General features: G+C 33.8%; 4 protein-coding genes and 1 long non-coding RNA gene across 5 annotated transcripts in view; 3 read left to right on the top strand and 2 right to left on the bottom strand.

The window, feature by feature from the left end:
* LOC128187771 (pleckstrin homology domain-containing family B member 2-like) overlaps window positions 1-20,285 on the top strand; it is a 167,261-nt gene that overhangs the window by 118,740 nt on the left and 28,236 nt on the right. The gene's annotated exons all lie outside the window — the stretch shown is intronic.
* On the top strand, window positions 154-7,094 carry LOC128187766 (centromere protein T-like). Its single transcript, XM_052858334.1, has 12 exons — window positions 154-250; window positions 575-758; window positions 948-976; window positions 1,248-1,437; window positions 1,734-1,840; window positions 2,390-3,067; window positions 3,156-3,806; window positions 4,481-4,524; window positions 4,690-4,826; window positions 5,612-5,743; window positions 6,334-6,438; window positions 6,734-7,094. The coding sequence occupies exons 1-12, from the start codon at window positions 229-231 to the stop codon at window positions 6,855-6,857; spliced, it is 2,403 nt and encodes an 800-aa protein (XP_052714294.1). The 5' UTR covers window positions 154-228; the 3' UTR covers window positions 6,858-7,094.
* On the bottom strand, window positions 8,179-11,198 carry LOC128187776 (proteasome subunit beta type-5-like). The gene is made up of 7 exons (XM_052858349.1): window positions 11,038-11,198; window positions 10,767-10,911; window positions 9,747-9,858; window positions 9,439-9,538; window positions 8,882-8,911; window positions 8,487-8,691; window positions 8,179-8,382 (listed from the first exon to the last, which is right to left on the bottom strand). Exons 1-7 carry the CDS (start codon window positions 11,176-11,178, stop codon window positions 8,288-8,290), a joined length of 828 nt encoding a protein of 275 aa, XP_052714309.1. The 5' UTR covers window positions 11,179-11,198; the 3' UTR covers window positions 8,179-8,287.
* LOC128187778 (uncharacterized) lies at window positions 11,332-12,517 on the top strand. The gene is made up of 2 exons (XR_008244084.1): window positions 11,332-11,474; window positions 11,946-12,517. It is a non-coding gene; the product is annotated as an uncharacterized LOC128187778 (long non-coding RNA).
* On the bottom strand, window positions 15,661-19,303 carry LOC128187767 (E3 ubiquitin-protein ligase TRIM56-like). Its single transcript, XM_052858336.1, has one exon. It carries the CDS (start codon window positions 18,564-18,566, stop codon window positions 16,581-16,583), a length of 1,986 nt encoding a protein of 661 aa, XP_052714296.1. The 5' UTR covers window positions 18,567-19,303; the 3' UTR covers window positions 15,661-16,580.

Consider the following 20,285-nt stretch of genomic DNA (forward strand, 5'->3'; position numbering starts at 1 on the left):
TACATGAATTTTTATATCCGTGCACATTTATTTATTGGTTTATAATTTCGACAATGTAGAAATCAAAAGTTGAAGTTGTATCTTTTCGCTTTTATGGTTAATTTTTCTATGCATTTAGTTTGTATATTATTTGTCTGTTTGGAAAGAGTATGCATACGTATAAGTTATCAATAATCGAATACCCGGAAGTAAAATAAAATTTGTAAATAAAGTCAGCGGGAAATTGGAATGAGAAAAGGAAATAAACTAGGTATGTTTCTATTTTATTAAACTATCAAAAAAGATAAAATCAACGTCATTTTTATTTTACAAAAACAACAATTGCCAAGGCTTTGCAGCCATGTATATGTAGAAGTTTCAATCTTTGGAGTGTGATGAATCTTAACTTCAACATTAGTGATACTCATTTTTATGCTTATCTTTGAGTGCTGTTTGGTCAAATAGTCGGGTTTACAACATATAACAAGAAGCTATCTTACTTCCGAGGTTTAATTAATTGATTTGCACAATATTTTTTGCATTTAAATACAACTAAAATTTTTAAAATATTGTCATCTTGTATTAATTTAAATAGAGATGGAGAAGGATACCCCAAGGACACTAATACAAGGACTGATTAATGCTTCGCAGACTAATGAGACAAAACGTCCAGTCAGAAAACGGCAGGTCTCAAAAACGCCTGAAGTAGACAACAGACTTAGTCGTTCACTTCCATCTGCAGAAATAGGTCTGGGCAAGCGAGAGGAGGACATTCCCAGGTAATTTTTTCTTAAAGCAATGATATAACTATTGAATTATTTTTTATCTACATGTATTTCATATTTAGAACTTTTAAGTATACAACAGATGCTTTATTTAGCCTTTTCTATATATTTGAAATTAAAATATTGACTATAGTCATACATGAAAATACATACACTATAGATTTCTTTATTTGAATATTACAGAACCAACAATAGAAAGTATCACTTCAATGGTATGTATTTTGTAGAAGTTTCAATCTGTTATGTTTGATGTTGTAGAGTAGTGTATATTATAGTTGAACTATAACATGAAATTACAATAATTTAATAATCTTTTCATAATGTAACACTAAATTGTATTGATCTTTTGGCATGAATTTGGCAAATATTCAGCTTTCATCAGGAAGAAGTATCAGAATAGGAAATATGAAGTTGAGTTCAATTAATTGATACATACATATATTGTAACTGGTAAGTTAAATAGATAGTTTTTTTTTCAAATAGAGATGGAGAAGGATTTAGATACCCCACGGACACTTATACAGGGACTGATTAATGCTGCGCAGACCAATGAAACGGAACGTCCAGTCAGAAAACGGCGCATCTCTAGAACACCAGAAGTGGATACCAGACTTAGTCGATCACTTCCACCAGCAGATATAAGTCTAGGCCAGGGAAGTGAAGACATCCCAATGTAAATATTTTTTTGCAGAGTGACAAACTTTATGAACTTGTTGCATCTATTACCGTAAATATAGATTCCTATAAATGAAACATACAGATCCCATGAAATCATAAGAAGCACATTTTGACAATTTTCAAATTAAACTATGGTTTTGTAGTTTATACAAAAAGGATTTCTGAATACTAGTATCCATTAAAACAGCATCAAGTATTTAGAGAATGTTAGTCATGATTCCTGCTGCAATATGCTTTTTGATAATTCTGTGATGTTTAATCATCGTTTTTATTTGATTTTCTGTTACCAAGCAATGTCACAGACGATAGCACTCCTAAGAAAAGGAAATTTGCCGGAAGGAGACGAGAGTCATTGGTTGATTCTGTGCGTCGGAAAAGATTTCATTTTCAGAACTCAGGTACAAAATCAGATAATGTACCATACTGACCTATTTTCTAAAGTATAAATATATCATCCTTTGGAAAAGATTTGATTTTCGAAGGCATTTTACAGAAATTTGAATAACTGTTTCATGTAAAGTAAATGCATAATTTAAAGCTATTTACTCATCAGGACAATAGCAAGTTTATTGTCTCCTCTTAAGGCAACTAATTTCCTCAAAGGCACAATGTGAAATAGTTGATATTGAGAGCTTTTGTCCAAATAGTTAGGTAAATCGATGTTTTATTATACTATAGAAGACTTTAATTTGCTGTTGGTAAGCAAATACAAGTTTATCAGACTTTGAATTTAACAGATAAGTCAAGATAAAACATTCTAAATATTAATGTACATGTAGTTTTGATGACCTTTTATCATGGGCAAATGGCATGGAAACTGTTTCACTGTAAACATTCTGTAGATAAAATAAAAGGTTTGTGCATTGTAAATTTACAAAAAATATGAGCAGATTTAAAGCAAATATGCTTTTAAACTTACAAGGTTATATACACTTATTTATTTTTAGAACCATCAATGACGCTGCCAAACAGTCCAAATAAAATTGCGATGGATAACAGTTCAGGAGAGCCTAGGAGAAAATCCCCAAGATTAGCCAGTCAAATGGAGATTCAGTCCTCAACTACAGAGTTATCTTCATTCACCTCTAATGCTTCACAGCCAAGAAATCTTAAGAGAAAAAGAGAAAAACCAAAGTTCATTTTTTCAGTGGAGAAGGATTCATCAAAAACTTCCCAACAGGGAGAAGAGGCTTACAGCCTTAGGTCATCTCCAGTGAAACAGACACCTAAAAGGACTTCACCACGAAAACAGTCTAACTCACTTCACCGCCTTATATCATCACAAGTGGAACAAACAGCACCAAGAACTCCACCTCAAAAACAGCCAAAATCAACTAGTGACATTATGCCATCTCCAGTGAAACAGATAACTCCAAAGACTTCCCCCAGAAAACAGCTGAAATCAGTTGATAGTCCTAGGTCATTCCCAGTGAAACCAACAACACCAAGGTCTTCACCAAGGACACAACCAAAATCAGTCCAAAAGCAGCAACACTTTTCTTTTACTAAATCTGCTTCTGTGCTTTCTACACCCCAAAGGACCACACCTGTGAGCTCCAATGTAACAACTCCTTCAAGGATTCTGACAAGTACACCTCGAAGGGTCCAGCCAATTGCTTTCAATGGTATGCTTTTGTTCTATGGAAGTTCAATTTATCTTTTCTTGATTTTAGAGTTTATAGCAAGTTCATGCAAAGAATTGATTATTTTCAGATGAAAATTTTAGTATAGCTATGGAAAACATCTCTCCAAAAAGAAAGAGTCTTAGACCTGACAACGATGAAATTGCATCATTTTCCAATAGGTCATCTTTATCAATCCTAAGAAGTAGTGCAAGAATGTCTGATAATGATAATGATGAAAACTTGATAAATTCACCACGGAAAAACAACACAAGTTTTAGTAGGAAAACACCAGAGGAAACTACTGAATCCCTGTCAAGAAGAATATTGAATGAAGACCCAGAAGAAAGCTTCATTGGAACTCCTAACACACATGTTAATCAAGACGAGACTCCAAGAACTCCAAACAGACACTTGAGGTCAGTTGATTTTAACAGGGTCAAACAATCTACACAGAAGACTCCAACACAAACGGAAATGAAAAGTCCATCTAGGATAAATGTGACACCAATATCACAAAGAAATGCAAGAAGATTAGCAGCTTCTCAAACACAAAATATTGTGGATCGAACAATGCCAAGTGGGAGCAAGACAGGAGACAATGAAGGTCCCATGCATGGGATGCCTGGAAGGGATACAGTCATGACCCCTGCATTTGAGCGAACAGCCCTGGGGCCAAGGCATTCCAGCCCTGTATCTAGAACTCAGCACATCACACTGACTGGTGATGAAAATTTGCCAGGTACATATGCACCAAAGATTGAGCGTTAATTTTTGTGGAATTTCAATACATTAGTAAAGATGATCATGAAGAATACACTGTTTTTATTTATGATGAAGTATACACTAACAAATTAATTTACTTCATCACTACGATGAGTCTTTAATAACATTCACCTTGAGTAAACAAATACCCGGAGGATCTGAGAGGTACCACAATTTGAGTTTTGGTTAAATTATTGGGTAGAGGGTGTCCAATATTAAACATAAATATATGTTTATTTTTATTAATTGGGTTTTCCAATGGAAAAATCTGGTTATTGAAATGTTGAAAATTGTGGGCGGGCGGCTGCCAAAAGGGTACCCCTATTGTACAGATAACTCCTCCTACAGTTTTCTAGATAGGAAGTTGTTCATTTGCAGATCAATTGGACATATATCAGAGGTGTGCATATTGCTAGGATTTTGATTTCTGATGATTTATGAAAAAAATTTCAGCTGTTGAACTTATTCATTTTTTGGCAAAGTGTTGCATATAGAGTACCGGTACCCCATTTCTATGGATAGGTAGTGTTTGTCAATTCACGGTTGACAAATGGATTATGGATACTGCTCACACAAAAGAAAACCAGGTTTGCTGTCACATTGACAGCTTTTCTCTTGTTAAGGTCTTTATTGATATTTTATTTTTTTCAGATGTGTCCATGATTGAAAGACAAGAAAAAACTTTTTATCAAGATGTAAGGAAGTACCATGATATTAATGTTTATGACAACAACTGTTATGCATTCAAGCTTACTATTATTTGAAGTAAAACAGTGCAAATAAGCATCATACTTATTTTGATCATACATGTGGATAAATGACTTAACTAAGTACATGTACTTTATTTAAATTTCTTTAAGGATTTGGACAGAACTGAACAGTACAGACTGAAAACACCCCATCTAGGGCCACCAAGACTCCACGTCCCCACCCCCTCAGATACACCTGTCCCTCAGCCCCTGGTCACTCAGCCGGTGAAAGACAAACAAACAAACAGGTACAGTGACATGTTTACCTATGAACAAAGAAGTACTGGACCAAGAAACAGGACCTTAAGCTTTTAACAGAACAGAATGAGTTTTTATTTTTTTTGATATTTTGATGTGTCAGTTCTGTTTTATAACAGAAAATGGTACACCGGTGTATTTGAATAAGAACCAAGTACACATACAGTAACTCAAAATACAGTTTGTAATACCTATAGTAATATACCAGTACCACAGGCTATTGACCTTAAAAACATTTCTTTTTATAGTTAGATTAATAACAGTATTATAATGATATGGAAATCCCCTATTTATTGAAAGAAATGTTTTTAAGATGGTAAGATCCATATTTTGACATACTTCTTATGGAATTTAATAATTACATGTGAATCAAGTACAATTTCATTCTTTCCCGAAACTTACTCAACAGTGTAGCGCAATGCGTAAGATCGTTGAAACAAGTCATGAATCCGCTGGGGTTTTTTACAATTTTTACTTTATCAAAAAGAATTAAAACATATTTTTTGGTCAAATATTGTAATACATGTACATGTATTTTAAAATTTTGAACCAGTGAAAGTCTTTTGATTATGATGCACTTTTATCCACATTTATATCTACAGGTGTCCCATACCACACTATAGCATATTTGATATAGGCACCTATTGGTGCTTGTAAATAGGGTTGTGTTCCTTGCTACAAGTTGGATTTCAATTTTGGAAGTTTAAAACTATTACCTGGTATTTGTAAGAATGCATGTACTAGTTTATTTTCATTTATATAATTTTTTTCACAGATCAAAAGCCACAAAGAAACCAAGAGTAAAAGTACAGTCTCTTACTTTACCTGCGGTGACCATCAGACAGACATTCAATCATTTCTGCAAGATGAGAGTGGATAAGGACACTTTACCTGAACTTGTTAAAATGTAAGATTTTATTTGTGAAATATCCTGTCTGAATGAGAAGGGAATTGATTTTATAAGAATGGGATGAAAAATTATGATCATTAAGAGATAGGTTTTCTTCTTTCACTCTCTTCTTCTATGTGTATTTTACTTAAACAGAAAACCTATACAAGTTTTGGAACAAAAGATTCTCCAGGGTAATCTCATTTCATATATTGTAAAAGTAAATCTGGGGTCTGTGTTTAAAAAATACATTTTTAAAATGGGAGATGCCTGCTTTCTTGTCGGATTCATTTTGAATGAAATTCAATTTAATTAAAGAAATATGATGCATTTTTGTAACATCATAATTCAATAAAAAATATATTTTTCTCAAAAACTTTTTTGTGGGGAAAGATTAAACTATTTAACATTTATTTGAGTCACAATTCACAAGTGTTGGCCAAACACTATTTAATTTATATGCATTTCAAATGGTATCAGATATTCTGGAACACCCTGTATGTATTAAGTATTACATACTACTTCACTATAATTGTAGCCGAGGGTCTCATTTCATATGTAAATGTTTCTTTGGAAAAAGTATTCCTTATCATGAAATTTGCTTGTAGAACTGATGAATATTTTGATCGAGTTGCCCAGGATTTGGAGGCCTTTGCCCACCATGCCGGAAGGAAGACTATTGATGAGAGAGATGCTGAACTACTCCTTAAGAGGTACAGTGTACCTGTATTCATCCTTTTAATCTTCATTTTATTCTTAATGTATGAGTAGACCAGTTGTGGTTGAAGTGCAGGGAATCATTTTATTATTACATTAACTTTTTTTGTTCAATTTGTGAAAAATACTTATAAATAAAGCAGCAAGTCTTGTGTGTGAAGGGAAAAAGGAAGTTTGTTATAAATTTTGCAATGTTTTAGAATATACCTGTACATATGCTTGTAGGTTGTCTCTAGCATATATACATGTCTTATTGTTGCCCTCTACATCATTTTCATTTTTTTTTTACAGGCAAAAAATCATAACTAACACAACGTCACTAACACACCTAGTTGAGAAGCACCTTCCTATGGAACTCCGACAGGAAATCATACCCATGGCAAGATCCGGGAACAAGATATTCCCCGGGAATTGATTATTGATGAACTGTACCTGATCACATTATACACTTGATATCTACTTGTAATTTTTTATTCCATAAAATCAATAATGTTTTACTTGAAACATACAAGTCATTCTTTTTGTTAAAGAATGAGATCAGAAGGCCTTTAAACACATGTACATGTAGTTTGTTACTCACCTATTATTTTTTTAAAGGATCTTTGACAAATTATTTAAAGAGGCATTAAACTTTACTTGGAATATGGTCTGTTTGAATTTTTTTTTTGATAGATTTTTTGTATACCAAACTCTAGATGGAAAAAGGTTTGCAGTAACAAAAGGGAACCAAATGTGGCTTTTTTTAAAGCTAAACACAAGTCATAAATAGGCAACACTATATGGGTATACAGACTCTTCAATTTTGTTACACCTGATTGCAAACTTGAAATATGGCAAATAATTTGATAATTTCAGTGTGACCAAGTAACACAGTGATGTAGGATGTACATGTACATCCACACAGGCGAGACCCCTATAGCTAAATATTTTGAACTGTTAAGTGGTCAGAGGCTTACAGAGGGGTTGAAGAGGAAGGGGAGAGGAAAGAAAATTATGGCCGAAAGCACCTCATACAAGTTGTGTTCAGATTTAGATTTGTCTTGAAAATCTCTCCTGTACATTGCACAGCCCCATTTCAACCAAAATATGTCTTTCAACTGCTGTGTATATATATTCTAAATTTTATCTCTTATTTGGATTACTTCTCAAACTTGATCAACATGATTTGCATCTGAAAAATATTTGTTCTTAATTATAATTTGGACTCAAATAATTTTCAGTTAACATCACAAGAAACTTATAAATAAGAATGATTTTTTTTGTCCTTAGAATCTAAAATACAAGAAAACTCTTAATATTTTATAATACATGTAATAGGATAATTTAACCAACAAAAGTTCATAGTTTGATGCAAGGTGTTTAAACAATGTTTCTTTACGTAATTTGTGAATTTCTAAAAACCCTATCACTGATGGTATCATGCAAGATTTGCAAATGCTAGCTGTTGGCAACATTGTTTAACTGTCATTATTAAATAAACAGCTCATTCCATATTTCAATTTTGGATTTTTTGACAGATATCTCTCTAATCAGGTGAACTTTACCAATTCATGCAATCATAATAAAATTTTCCTTATTTTATAACAATTTTTTTTTCCCAAGTAAGGATTTATTTTTATGAAATTTAGAAAAAGAAGAATGAGTTGTTCATCATTCACTAAGCATTTGCAAGACTACATGTAGATGTTTGGTTTCCTAATACAACACCAATCAAACAATATAAAACAAATCTGATGTTCAATGGACAAAATTTTTATTTACATATTATTACCAACAAATGACAACATTGCAGGAACATGATGATGTATTGTTCTGATAGCACTTTTACACAGAGATGATCAGTTCTCATTTCTTCTCCTTCTCGGCCTTATACTGATAATGGAGATCAAATACATCGGTCTGTGAGATGAATTCCCAACCACTTTCCTTCATGTGGTACACTACAAGATATTATCACATTTTCAAATATGCATGTACTAACTTTTTATTACAATCATTATAACACTTGTATTGTAATTTTTGCAATACACTAAATTACACTTACAGTTGACTACACCACCACTGTATGCGTCCCTGTGTGTGGCATGGTAGATCGACCTCCTTCCAAGGTCAATAGCTTCCTCCACAGAAAGGTCGTATCGGTAGCCGCTGTCTAAAACACCGTAGGCATAGACTGACCCAGAACCCACAGAGTATATGTTGTTAGACATTCGTTCTCCGTCACTGTCAACATAGTACAGACCAGGTCCCTAGTGAAACAAAATAAGATGAATGACTGAAATGTATTTTAATTACATGTAGTATATGAAGAGTTTCTATAAGTTGTTTATTCTCAATATAAAAGCATAACTCATTGATTAGGCATTAAAAATGGCCCTTTCTTTATAATACTTAAAATAATCATGTGTTGTATGCATAGACTGATTCAGTATATCTTACCCTTTTGTCCCATCCACAAATCATAGTTCCCTGCAATGAAACAATAAAAATTATCTAATTAATTTTGAATTTAAGAAAAAGAGCACTTGTGAAGTTTTTAGTAAAATGAAATACATATACATGTACTAGCATTTACAATGTACAAAGGACGTGAAAAGTCACATGTTATCTTAGTTCATTAGATTTCAATTGGCTTTGTTGGTCAATAACTGAAAAATATAATTATAGCCACCACAAAATTTACCAGCAAAAGTTATTGTAATGAATTTGTATAGTTCTGAATTTTTTTTTTGTAATATCGGATAAATGGCATGTTTAAGATTTAATTTCCTTCAAATGTATATCAAATATCCCAACTTGTTTTTATTTCATTAAGAATATTATAAATCAAATTACACGACTTAATTTCAGTTAGATGTGTTTCAAGTTTTCCAAATGATTTTTAAATGCGCTCATCCGACAATTAATTAGAATAATCAATGTTCACAAGATTTTTTTGTTCAGGCAAGGTATATATTGTATTACAGATGAAAATTTAGAATTTTTGAAGAACTTGCCATGGAAAGTCCCATTCCTTTGTAGTTGTATACAATATTTGCCAATAGTTTCGATGCTGCAGCAACCGATATCCTCTCCTTGTTCCTTAATTCATATATCCTACAAAGTAGCAATATTAAACAACATTATTGTTTTCTACAATTCATGGGCACCCAAGGGTGAAAATATTTCTTTTAATATTCATCTCTTAATGTAATAACAAGGTTCATCACAGATGCCATTTTGAATTATTATTTAATCTAATGATATGCTACATTTAGCTAATAAAACAGACATCCTAGCTATACACAGAGATTCCTCTACTTACCGACATTGCCTCGCTAGTACCCTCTCCCAGTAGGCACAATCTGCAGCTCCACCGGCCATAGTTCCAAGTAAATACGGGTTGATTTCAATCACCTTTTTAACTGTCTGGGACTCTGTATATTCAAAAGTTACATACTCAATATTCTGATACAATTACTGCATTAGAGATTAATGAAACTATATATCAGAGAAATTTTACTTTTGTCATGATATGGTGTACTGAGAAGTGTACACTGTTTGTTATGAAAATTTGAATCAATTTTGTTCATGGCTTCCAAGCGTAAATTGTTCAGATTGGGAACCCAGTTGAGTTATAATAGCTTTAACAGTATCTGGAACATAGTATGTTCATGCAGATACATGTACTGTTATTTAAGTACTTGACTGTACTTCGTAATTTTTTTTATGTATAAGCATACATAAAAATAAACAGCTTTTATTACACAAGGTTTTTTTTTATAAGCCTACAGTTTGTAAAGATTGATCCATAAGAAGTTTTGGATCTACTGAGGGATCAATTACTCACAAAGTAAAGTTACAGAAATAAATGATCCTTCTTTAAATGCCAATTGACTTAATTTTTGACAAATAAACATTTTTTATTTATTACAGTGTAAATTCATATCCCATTTGGAATGTTTTGCATGTACCTTAAACAGACTATTACAACCCAATCACATCAAATCTCCTTATTAACTTGCTCATTAACTTGTTTACTGTGAGCTTTGCTCTTCTGGTTGACCCAAAATGGGATAGAATAGCCAATATTTGATATCATATCCAACACAGGTATAAATCACTTTGCCCGCGAACTCTTCTAACAACCCTTATACATAGTATAAAATATAAATTGAACAATTTTGCAAAATATCAACGAAACAGTCTGACGTGACCCTGAATTGGCAACTTTACAGTACTAAGATAAATAATCCAAAAAATCTTAAACATAAATACTAGCAATTTCATATTTGATTTTAAGACAATTAAAGAAAAAAATATTAAGACTATATTTGGTTCTAACCAATAGAAGGTCCTGCAGTGGCTCTTGAATCAACAGCAACAATGACACCATGTTGAAATTTGAAGGCCAGGGTTGTGGTTCCATGGTCAAAGTGGATCTTGACATCACTTTTAGGATTTGTAAATTCCTTTAGACTCTCAACCGGCTAAAATATATGATGTTATAAGGTAAACTATCAAGATATTTTCCAACTTTACTTACAATTAACGAGGAAATTCGAAATACTTTATGAGTCTGCTCAAAATATTAAGGCATGTCTTCGTTTTCTTACATCTATGCCGTAAGGGACTGTGAAGTTAGTTGTTGAAGTTAAGGCATCGTCTAACAAATGTGTAGATGACCCTCCAAAATCACTAAGAAAACTATTTTTTAACTGGTTTGTTTTCAAGCCACAGACATCGGCAAGCGCCATGATGATAATATTGTTTTCGGTTACAGTTTCGCACTCAATTATTTTGAAAAATGTTTTTATTAAAACAAATTAATTAAGACATATATTTTAAATGATATGTACATTTGTTAACACATCTAACAAAAAATAAAACTTAAAATAAAGCATGCAGAAAAATGACAAAATTGCATATTCCACTTCCGGATGTCTGCTATCAGCTGATACTCATTGATACATGGCTGATATATTTGAAGTTTTTCTGACATTTTTTATTATCGTTGTTGCTTTAGTTGCGGTTATTCTTTTCATAGCCTGTGGTAAGTCTGTAGTATTTCTTAATGAGATATCATGTATAATCTCTAGAAGCAATGCCACCCTAAAATTGGGCAAAGTAGCACATGCAAGACAATCAAGTCAGTAACGTTATATTGCAAATTCAAGGACCTACATATTATGTACAAAGTTAAACTACCGTATACTATAGTTTATATGTACACATTTGCTTAGGTACTATATGTATGATACCTGATTTACATACAAATCCTACAAATGTAGTAAGTCATGTTGTCACGGGCCCTGTTGTCACAATCTGTCATCAGGGGCATCTTATCCGCTCAGCTTTCTGCGACATATATATAGCATATCATATAATATAGTGACTATCCTATAAATTTTTTTTACACATTGTCATATATGTTCTCAATAATTGGTTACTGCTGTCAGAACAGAAAAAAGAGAACACTTAATTAGGTTTCATTATTCATCTATCTTTTGTGGTATATTTTCAGGATGGTACCTAGTGTGGAAATTGTTTTTGTCCAAGTTTAAGTTTGTTCAAGAACTACTGGGGAAAAATGAAAGTGAACGTGCAGAGGTTTCACCAAAGAAGCCGAGAACAAAACTCAGGAAAGACTAGAAAACTTGATTAAAATGAAATCTGTTTAAGAACCACGTTGAAGAGACCCTGGAAATAGGATCTGACAAAGGCAACAGTAGGATGGTGCTAGTGATTAAAAAAATTCAAAAGTCTGATGGGGACCATTCGTGTTGGAGGACCATATATTTTATGTCATTAGTTTGTAATTCAGGATTACATTAGAAATTTGGATATGCTTGCCAGAAGGGCCTGAATAAGGTTGTGATGCTGTTGCTGTACATTTTATAATCTAAAATCATTATTATGATTGTCATAAAGATACAGATGTATGTTTTGTTAATTTTGGACACTATAACTGGCTCAAACAGTTTTTAGAACCATGTATATCTTCTTTGTTTTTATAATAATAAAAGATGAAGAAGATGCCGACAATGGTTTATTGTTTGTAAAATACAAAATATTACAAAAACAATGTATATACAATTATCTTGATTTGTTGTTCTTCCTGTGTGTATCTTATCAATTTCATGCAAAATATGTCCATATTAATTGCTTTGAAACATATTTACAGAGATGAACCTGGTAAAGTCCTTTTCTAGAGGTTATGTTATTGGCTGTTTCTAGCCTTTATCATAACAATAGCTTTTAACGAGGCCGAGTACAGAACGAGTACGCACGCTTTCGCGCAGCGTTTCATTTGTATTGTGACGTCATCTTTTTGCTTGGTTGACGCCATGGCGCAATAGTTTCATCTGCAGATATTCAGCGAAATTTGTTGAAAATGGCTCGTTTAATATGTAAAATAAATGTTATATTGTGGAATAAACATAACTGTCTCGAAGTATAAACTATATTTGGGCTCGGGTCGAAAACGTGAAGAGGGTTCAGCAGGCCTAACCCTCTGTCACGTTTTCTTAACCCGCCTAAATATAGCTTAATTCATATATTTCAAGACAGTAACCATGTAATTTATATTAACGACCCTTAATATGTGATGTTATATATTTTTTTATTACCTAAATATGTCTGAATGCCTTAGTAATACTATAAAGATCACCTTTTCCGCGTTTGTCAATTAAAAAATGGCCATTATCTGACAAATCTGGGAAATTGAGCATACAAAAATCAACTTTGATAAGACCCCTGGAACAAACCAGGAGGTAAAAGGGTTTTTTTATTTGACCATTTGATGCCTTTTAGCAGTAACTTTAATATGTAGAACAGAAAAAGAAATCCCTAGGGCAGAAGTTTAAAAAAATGTGCAAAATTGATACATTTCAAGCGAAATCCCATAGGGTCCTATGTTAAAGATTAACAAACTTTGAGATGACCCCCTAAACAAACGGTGTGATAAATGTCTTCTTTTTTAATCTTAAAATAATAATTATATCAGTAGAAATTCAGGTAAAAAATTTCATTAAAAATCTAGGGCAGAACTAATTAGACCCAGCCTCGTTAAACCAACAATGACCAATAAATCCAGCTTATTACAATTCAAATACCAATTCTTCTGTAGGTTTCCTATTAGTATTAATTAGAACATTATTAAGATTTTTAAAAAATGTCCTAAATAAAGCCCAGGCCACTTGAATAGCAAACGTCTGAACAGGGATCCTATGTTGAATGATGTAACAATAAATGTTTTCCTAAAATCATGCCAATTTGTAAATTGAATTCAAAACATAGTAAGTGCATGCATGGTTAGGATAAGCAATGATTCATATTTAATAAGTGATTCAGGCCCCTTTGGTAAGGTGTTTGTGGAGATGGGGTACTTTATTTGTCAGAGATTAAATACGCACTAATAAAAGGGGGGGGGGGGGTGTGGCGTAGTATATCTACAACTTCAATATAACTTCAATTTCACTCCTAATTTCCTTATTTATGAATTTCATATCAATTTTTTACATACTCCCAAAAGGGGGGAGGGGGGCAACTCCATGATAATTCAATTTTTTTTAATATGTAAATTTAACAAAATTAGTCCCCCCCCCCCCCCCCCCCGATGCTACGTGCCTGCTTTTCGTTTTCATATTGCGTCCGGATAAGACCAAAAGCTCAATAAAAGGTCAGCAATAAAAATCTCAACAGGGCGCTCAAAAACCCACACACTGTCACGCAAACACAACTTGAATCTTCGCACAACACGTCGTCACGTTGACGTCACATGACCTGTCATACCGATGTCAAACGACTAATTTATAAGTACTCTGTTGAAAAAAAAAAAGCTTTTTGGTTTTATTTTTCATGATTAAGATTGTTTATATATTTTTAATTGTTCATCGGACACCATTGAATTATTTAAAATAAAACACACACACACACACACAAATATTTTAATAATCATGGGAAAGGGTAATAAAGAAGATGAGTGAACAAGGCGTGTAAAATGCCCATGTGAGGAATGAATAGATACTGCAGAATTAAAATATCATTAAATCTGATACTTTTTAAAAAATTAATTAAAAACAATGTATATTTAACGTAACATCGGTTTGTAACCTTTAAATATTTTAAATAATTGCAATCGGTTGATTAAAACTGGCGTATGCATGTCAAAACCTCCAAATAGTGTAATTTTTATAACTTCAATGCCTTTTCTTTCATAAAGTGGGTCTGAGCTCCATATTTTTGTCATAGTCTAAATGCGGTTTAATGAAATTTAAACCGATTTTATTCAACAAAAATGTGGAGTGATTACCCACTATACTTTAAAAATGTCATTTTGTAGCCAATCTTATTTGTAGCCAAACAATTTAACGTTTTAGTAAAATAATACAAGTCCGTAAATTCGTGACCAACGTCTCATATTATAGCATTTAAACAACGCACTCTGTTGTGAATGAAATGGCTCAGTGGGTAGAGCACCAGATATATTAGGTAACTTTATAGAACTATGGGTTTTAGTTTATGGATTAGATACCACCAAAACTTAAGGATTTATTTTTTTCTTATCGTTTTTTGAAACATTACAAACTGAATACAGTCGGAAATTACCTTTTGGTAAACTTGTATTATAACATATCAAATATATTTAATTGAAAAAATGTTAATTTGAAATTTTACTTTACGACTAAACCAAATGGGCAGTTGCGCTATCTTATTCCCCCATCTTCTTTGGTACCAAAAATGTATTTTAACATGTTAAGAACATTGTTACAGAATGACCTACTCTAATAGTCGGTATCGAATTCAATATGACGAACAATGCTTTTCTGATCCATGCATTGTAACTTTACCTACACGAGGACCATGCAAGTTTCAAATGAATGTTAAGGAAGGAGCCTTTTCTGGTTTTCGACTTTTCAAAGGTATATTTGATTAAATGTAAATTAAATCAAGATGAAAGGAAATTAAAATATCACAATTTTCTTTTTTTTTTTTACTATCATACAACTTGGCATATAGAAATAGTAATCAAAGTTAAGAATCTAACAAGGACCATATATTATAGGCGGAGTGTTGGCGTAGGAAAATATCACGTTTTTGCAATTCAGAATTGAAGTATAGTTTCATGAGTCTAATTAGCATTTTTTTTTAAACAATAACATTGTTGGATTTTTTCCAACTAATGTGAACTTATGATAACGATACTTGGGTTTCAGAATATGTTTTTTAAACATAATTTGCCAATCAAATTTTTATTAGCTTTTAAGCGCTTATTCTATAAATAGGTTGATGTGAAAAAAATCCCTAAAATCGGATTTCCTCTCTTATTATGTGGTCAATATGTTAGCTTTTTGTCAATTTATATCTTTATATGAAGTCTTCATAATATGTGATAATCAGAAATATTTTAAAATTGGAAGCATAAAAAATAATAATCCAAATATCTTCAAAATTTAAGAAAATTAGAGGAAATGCGGGCTATGCAATATCAATTTAAGTTTAAATATTTATTCCAAGTTAGTAGTATAAGCTGATAAACATTCTAACTATCACTGCATTGAAAAATTGAAACTTCATATCTTAAACAGGTGTCTACATAACTGCAAATAACTACATTTTTTTATCATCCTTTAAGTTGAGGGAAATGATAGTGACCTTGACCTGACCTTTATGTGAAAACAAGAGGGTCAAATTTGATTTAACTGTTAAAATCATTAGCTTATATGATATGTTTGACCGTCTGAACATTTCATGAATTTCTTAATATAAGAAGTATGTCTAATAACGAGAAGACTCCTTCCTTAACGAAATTAACGCTTTACACAATTAGCGGAATTGTGTGCTTAAAATGAGCGAATGCTGCTTTCTAATGCAAAAACCAATGCCGATTGCTTTCATCACACCGCATTTTTAAATCCTCCCCTTTATACATTCAAGCAATTTTCAGGAGAGCAAAATAGGCTAAATTATATATATGTTGAAATACCGGTAGGCCTATATGCCGATGTTAACAGTCTTATACGGCATCATAAAATAATAACGATTTCAATCAGTTATTTAAATAATAAGATGTAAACGCAAATTACATTCTTAAAAGTTGCATTGTCTGTATAATACTGATAGGTAATAAATCGAATTTTGCTTGTAAGTGTGTACATTAATTGTTGAATTTTGCAATAAATACAAAAGCACTGTTTGGAACAAACAAACTCGGTCCAAATTCAGTCATTGCGATTTGTCCTTGTCGGGCACAAATTGCATATGGCGTCTTGATGCCATCCCTCTCGGAAATAAACTTGTCTTGCAGTAGCTGACCCTCCTCGGAAATAACCTGAACCGAGTTGTTATCTAGACATACGAATATTTTTCCGTTCTGATCACACGCTAAGCCCCAAGGTGAACATGGAGTAGAGTAGGTCCACTCCAACTGGCTTGTCGAAAAGTTAACACAGACGACATGCTTCTGTTCTTTGTCGCTGACAACCACACTTCCGGTGGAAGTGACACTCAAGAAGCGCGGACACCGGAAAGCGTGGGAACGTTCGATCGACTTAAGCACGTGACCCCCTCTATCAATGATATCAATGGACATCCTGCCCTGGGTGCAAGATACCACAAAGTCTCCACTTGGCATTTGAGCAATCCCTTCGTAAGCTTTGTTCGTGCGCACGATCCCTTTGACATTCAATCCTCTTTCAGTCGAAATTATCGAAATCGTTCTCTTCTCCGGCTGAGTTACAGCAACCTCTGTAGGAACCGAAGCATTGCAGATCGAGACAGGACTCTCTATAGGTAATGTAAGATTGAGCGCGTGTGATGAGATAGAGACTTGCCGAATCATCTGGTTAACGCGATCTGTCGCAACAATGCTGGTTCCGACAAACACGACTCCAGTCATATGCCAGGAAGACACCCCCTCTGTCGCCGCTTTGACGTTTACTTTGCTCAGCGTCCTGGTTTGTCTAGGTTCCCTGAGTGGTCTTGGTGTTTGTGTCGGTCGCACTGCTCCAGTGGAGGTTTGCCGTTGGTATTCCTGAGCTTGACTTCCACTGAACTGATTGGACCGAGACTGTTCTCGCCGGTTCGCCGGTCTCCGTGTGTTGTTCCTACCTCCTCCTCCTCGAGATATTTTGATTGTACCGACTTGAGGAGGGTTTCTAATGAAACTGTCAAAGGCAGTATTGGTGACAACATCAAGTTGCATTCCTGCAGTCTGGATGGCAGCTTGCATGGCAGTATCAAATTCATCTGCTTGTGTTTCCATCCTCGGAAGAATATTTAGGACATCAGCATTGTGATTAATATTGCACATGTTTTCAAAGGAAAGTTTTGTAGATTCAATATTTGCGAGAACAGCATTAAGCTGCTGGTTTTCACCAGCGTAATTAACTGTAGCTTCGTTGACTTGTTGGCGAAGAATTTCCACTTGTTGAAGAATCACCTGGAAGAATGTGCCTAGCTTCCCTTCTATGTCATTTAGGGTATTCAATGCTCTTTCTTTGCTGGTGGCGAACGTTCCACTTAAAATCCCTTCTCCACTGTTCATTCTTCGTATTTTTTGAATTTGAGATTCAAATCTTCTTTTCAACGCTTGGATTCTGGGTCTCTGTCTTTCCATGGCGTCAGCCAAGGACACGCATTCACATGTCCTTTTCCTGTGTTCTCTTACTGCACAAAACGGACAAATCGAAATACTACATCCAAGACAGAAAAACTCAAGCGACCGATCCGGATGCTTATCACAACGAGGTCCATTGACAGTTCCCGCGTTTTCAGTATTTGTCGTCTGCGCGTTGTTCGATGAAGATCCTTTAACAGTATCTGAACCGTCTGGCGGTGTTCCTCCTTCTTCATGCGAGACTACAGCTTTCACAAGACTGATGAGAAATGTGTCCGTGGGGTATGCATCCGCCCATTGCCTGGGATGGAGACCTACTTTGGGTCGCTTCACAAGAGAACGGTCGTTTGGACAGTTGAACCCTTCTGCTGCTCGATCAGTTACCGTTAGCGTGATATGGTCGTTCAAGCACTGGCGACAAAAAGTATGTCCACATGGCAGTAGTTTTGGATTCTCGTAACGACCTAGACAAATGCTACAGATCAGGTAGTCGTTCTCAACGTTTTTCACGACGCGCTGAGCCATGGTTTACAAACAAGGTTCATAACGACTCCATTACTGCTGCATGACTAGTGACACACGCATATGCGCGAATGGGGACTATAATAAAATTGGTCTTTACGGATTTAATTTTATTGAACTCATTCCAAAAACAACACACGTTGGAATACTTCGGTAGCCTTGCGAGGCACATAGAGTTTTAAATGTCTGTGTGCGCTTGGATTGTAAAAGCTCAATCACCCAAGTAGATACGAGAAGGTGTGTGCATATATGTATGTTAGAAAGGGAAAACGAGCAATCAGTTTGGTGTCTCCACGACATTTAATATTGATGACAAAAGGCGCTGCGTTGTTAAAAAAAAAAATTTAGAATTTAAATATGCACAATTAAACGCGTCGCATGTTCAATAACTATTTTTTATCAAACCGTCACATTTTTCTGTTAATCTCTCATATACACGTAAATGGACTTGTATTGTAATTCAAAAGGAATTGACAACTGTAATGTTTGAAATAAATGTGCGTATACGCTGAGCATGCATTCCCTACTGAAAAATCGTAGATGATTGATTAAAGCTTTATTTTCCCTACAGTTTAGGAAGGGGCTCATTATGAAGTAATAGTTGAACATATAAATAAATTGGAAATTATTTTACAATTGATATGGAAATTGTTAAAGTATCGCAGTTTAGTACACTGTAAGTAGATTATCAATATACAATCCTGCACGTATATACAGTATATACGTACACTAGGCAAAATTGCTAACGCATCACTTACTATTTCTTTGATTGTTTTTTATCTGAACGCAACAAAGATTGATTAGTATATTATCTTAACAGTTTATTATGATACAGAAAATAAACTTTCATTTTTTGCAAACTTATTGACCAGTTGCTTTGAGTACTGTTTATGAGATATTGGTACCCCCATTATGTGATTCACATATCAATATCAGGTGTGGGTTCCATTTCCTCGGATAAATGCGATGTGTATGTCTTGTCGCCTAGTATTTACGCGGCACTTTGGAATTCTTGCTATGTCTCTTCCGGTTTGTACAAATTTCCGGTACAACCTTGCAATTGACATGTGGTGCATTTTAAACACTGTGGCTACCTAAAACGACATTGTTTTTATTTGATAAGCATGCTGCGTCATGTTTTAGCCAATATCACCGGTAATCGTTATATTATTAACATTTTTTCTAACCTCACTATAGGAGCATCCTGCAGAGACCATACCAACTGCCCTGCCACGCTCTTTTGTGGTCAAACGCGCTATACCCCGTCGGGTTTTTGTGAGGTTGTAGTAATGCATGCATCAATTATAAGATCACAAAAAAGAAAATAAAGATTTATCTTTCCAAAAGAAGTGTGAGCACGATTTGAGCATTTCTAAAGAACAGTTACTCTTCGGTTAACATTGCATCCATTTATCCGTTTTTGCATTTAAATGTCTTACTTATAATTAAGGTGACCTATTTAAACATTAAAAACATCTTTTAAAAATTTAAGGATGTAAATATTATTTTATTTTAAATGGTGCGTTAGCACTTTTGTCTAGTGTATATACAGAAAGAGACCACCCAAGTATATACCGTCAAAAAAAAAACCCGCAGTAAAATGGATGCAATATTTTTCTATAACTAATAAAGAAGAAAGCCGGCATACTAAATTCAGAGAGGGGCCACATCGAAGTAGGGTTTGATCGGGTTTTCTTCTGATTTTCGTTGAGGCTATAATTA

The sequence above is a fragment of the Crassostrea angulata genome, chromosome 6, assembly GCF_025612915.1.
Source record: "Crassostrea angulata isolate pt1a10 chromosome 6, ASM2561291v2, whole genome shotgun sequence".
Taxonomy (NCBI): Eukaryota; Metazoa; Mollusca; class Bivalvia; order Ostreida; family Ostreidae; genus Magallana; species Magallana angulata.

Coding starts and splice junctions, on each gene's coding strand:
- LOC128187766 (XM_052858334.1), top strand. CDS start 229: ATGAGAAAAGGAAATAAACTAG. Junction 759..947: donor CGAGAGGAGGACATTCCCAG/GTAATTTTTTCT, acceptor TGAATATTACAG/AACCAACAATAGAAAGTATC. Junction 6,439..6,733: donor GCTGAACTACTCCTTAAGAG/GTACAGTGTACC, acceptor TTTTTTTTACAG/GCAAAAAATCATAACTAACA.
- LOC128187776 (XM_052858349.1), bottom strand. CDS start 11,178: ATGGCGCTTGCCGATGTCTGTGGCTTGAAAACAAACCAGTTAAAAAAT. Junction 10,912..11,037: donor CAGTCCCTTACGGCATAGAT/GTAAGAAAACGA, acceptor CATATATTTTAG/CCGGTTGAGAGTCTAAAGGA. Junction 8,912..9,438: donor AAGGAATGGGACTTTCCATG/GCAAGTTCTTCA, acceptor GTTTCATTGCAG/GGAACTATGATTTGTGGATG.
- LOC128187767 (XM_052858336.1), bottom strand. CDS start 18,566: ATGGCTCAGCGCGTCGTGAAAAACGTTGAGAACGACTACCTGATCTGT.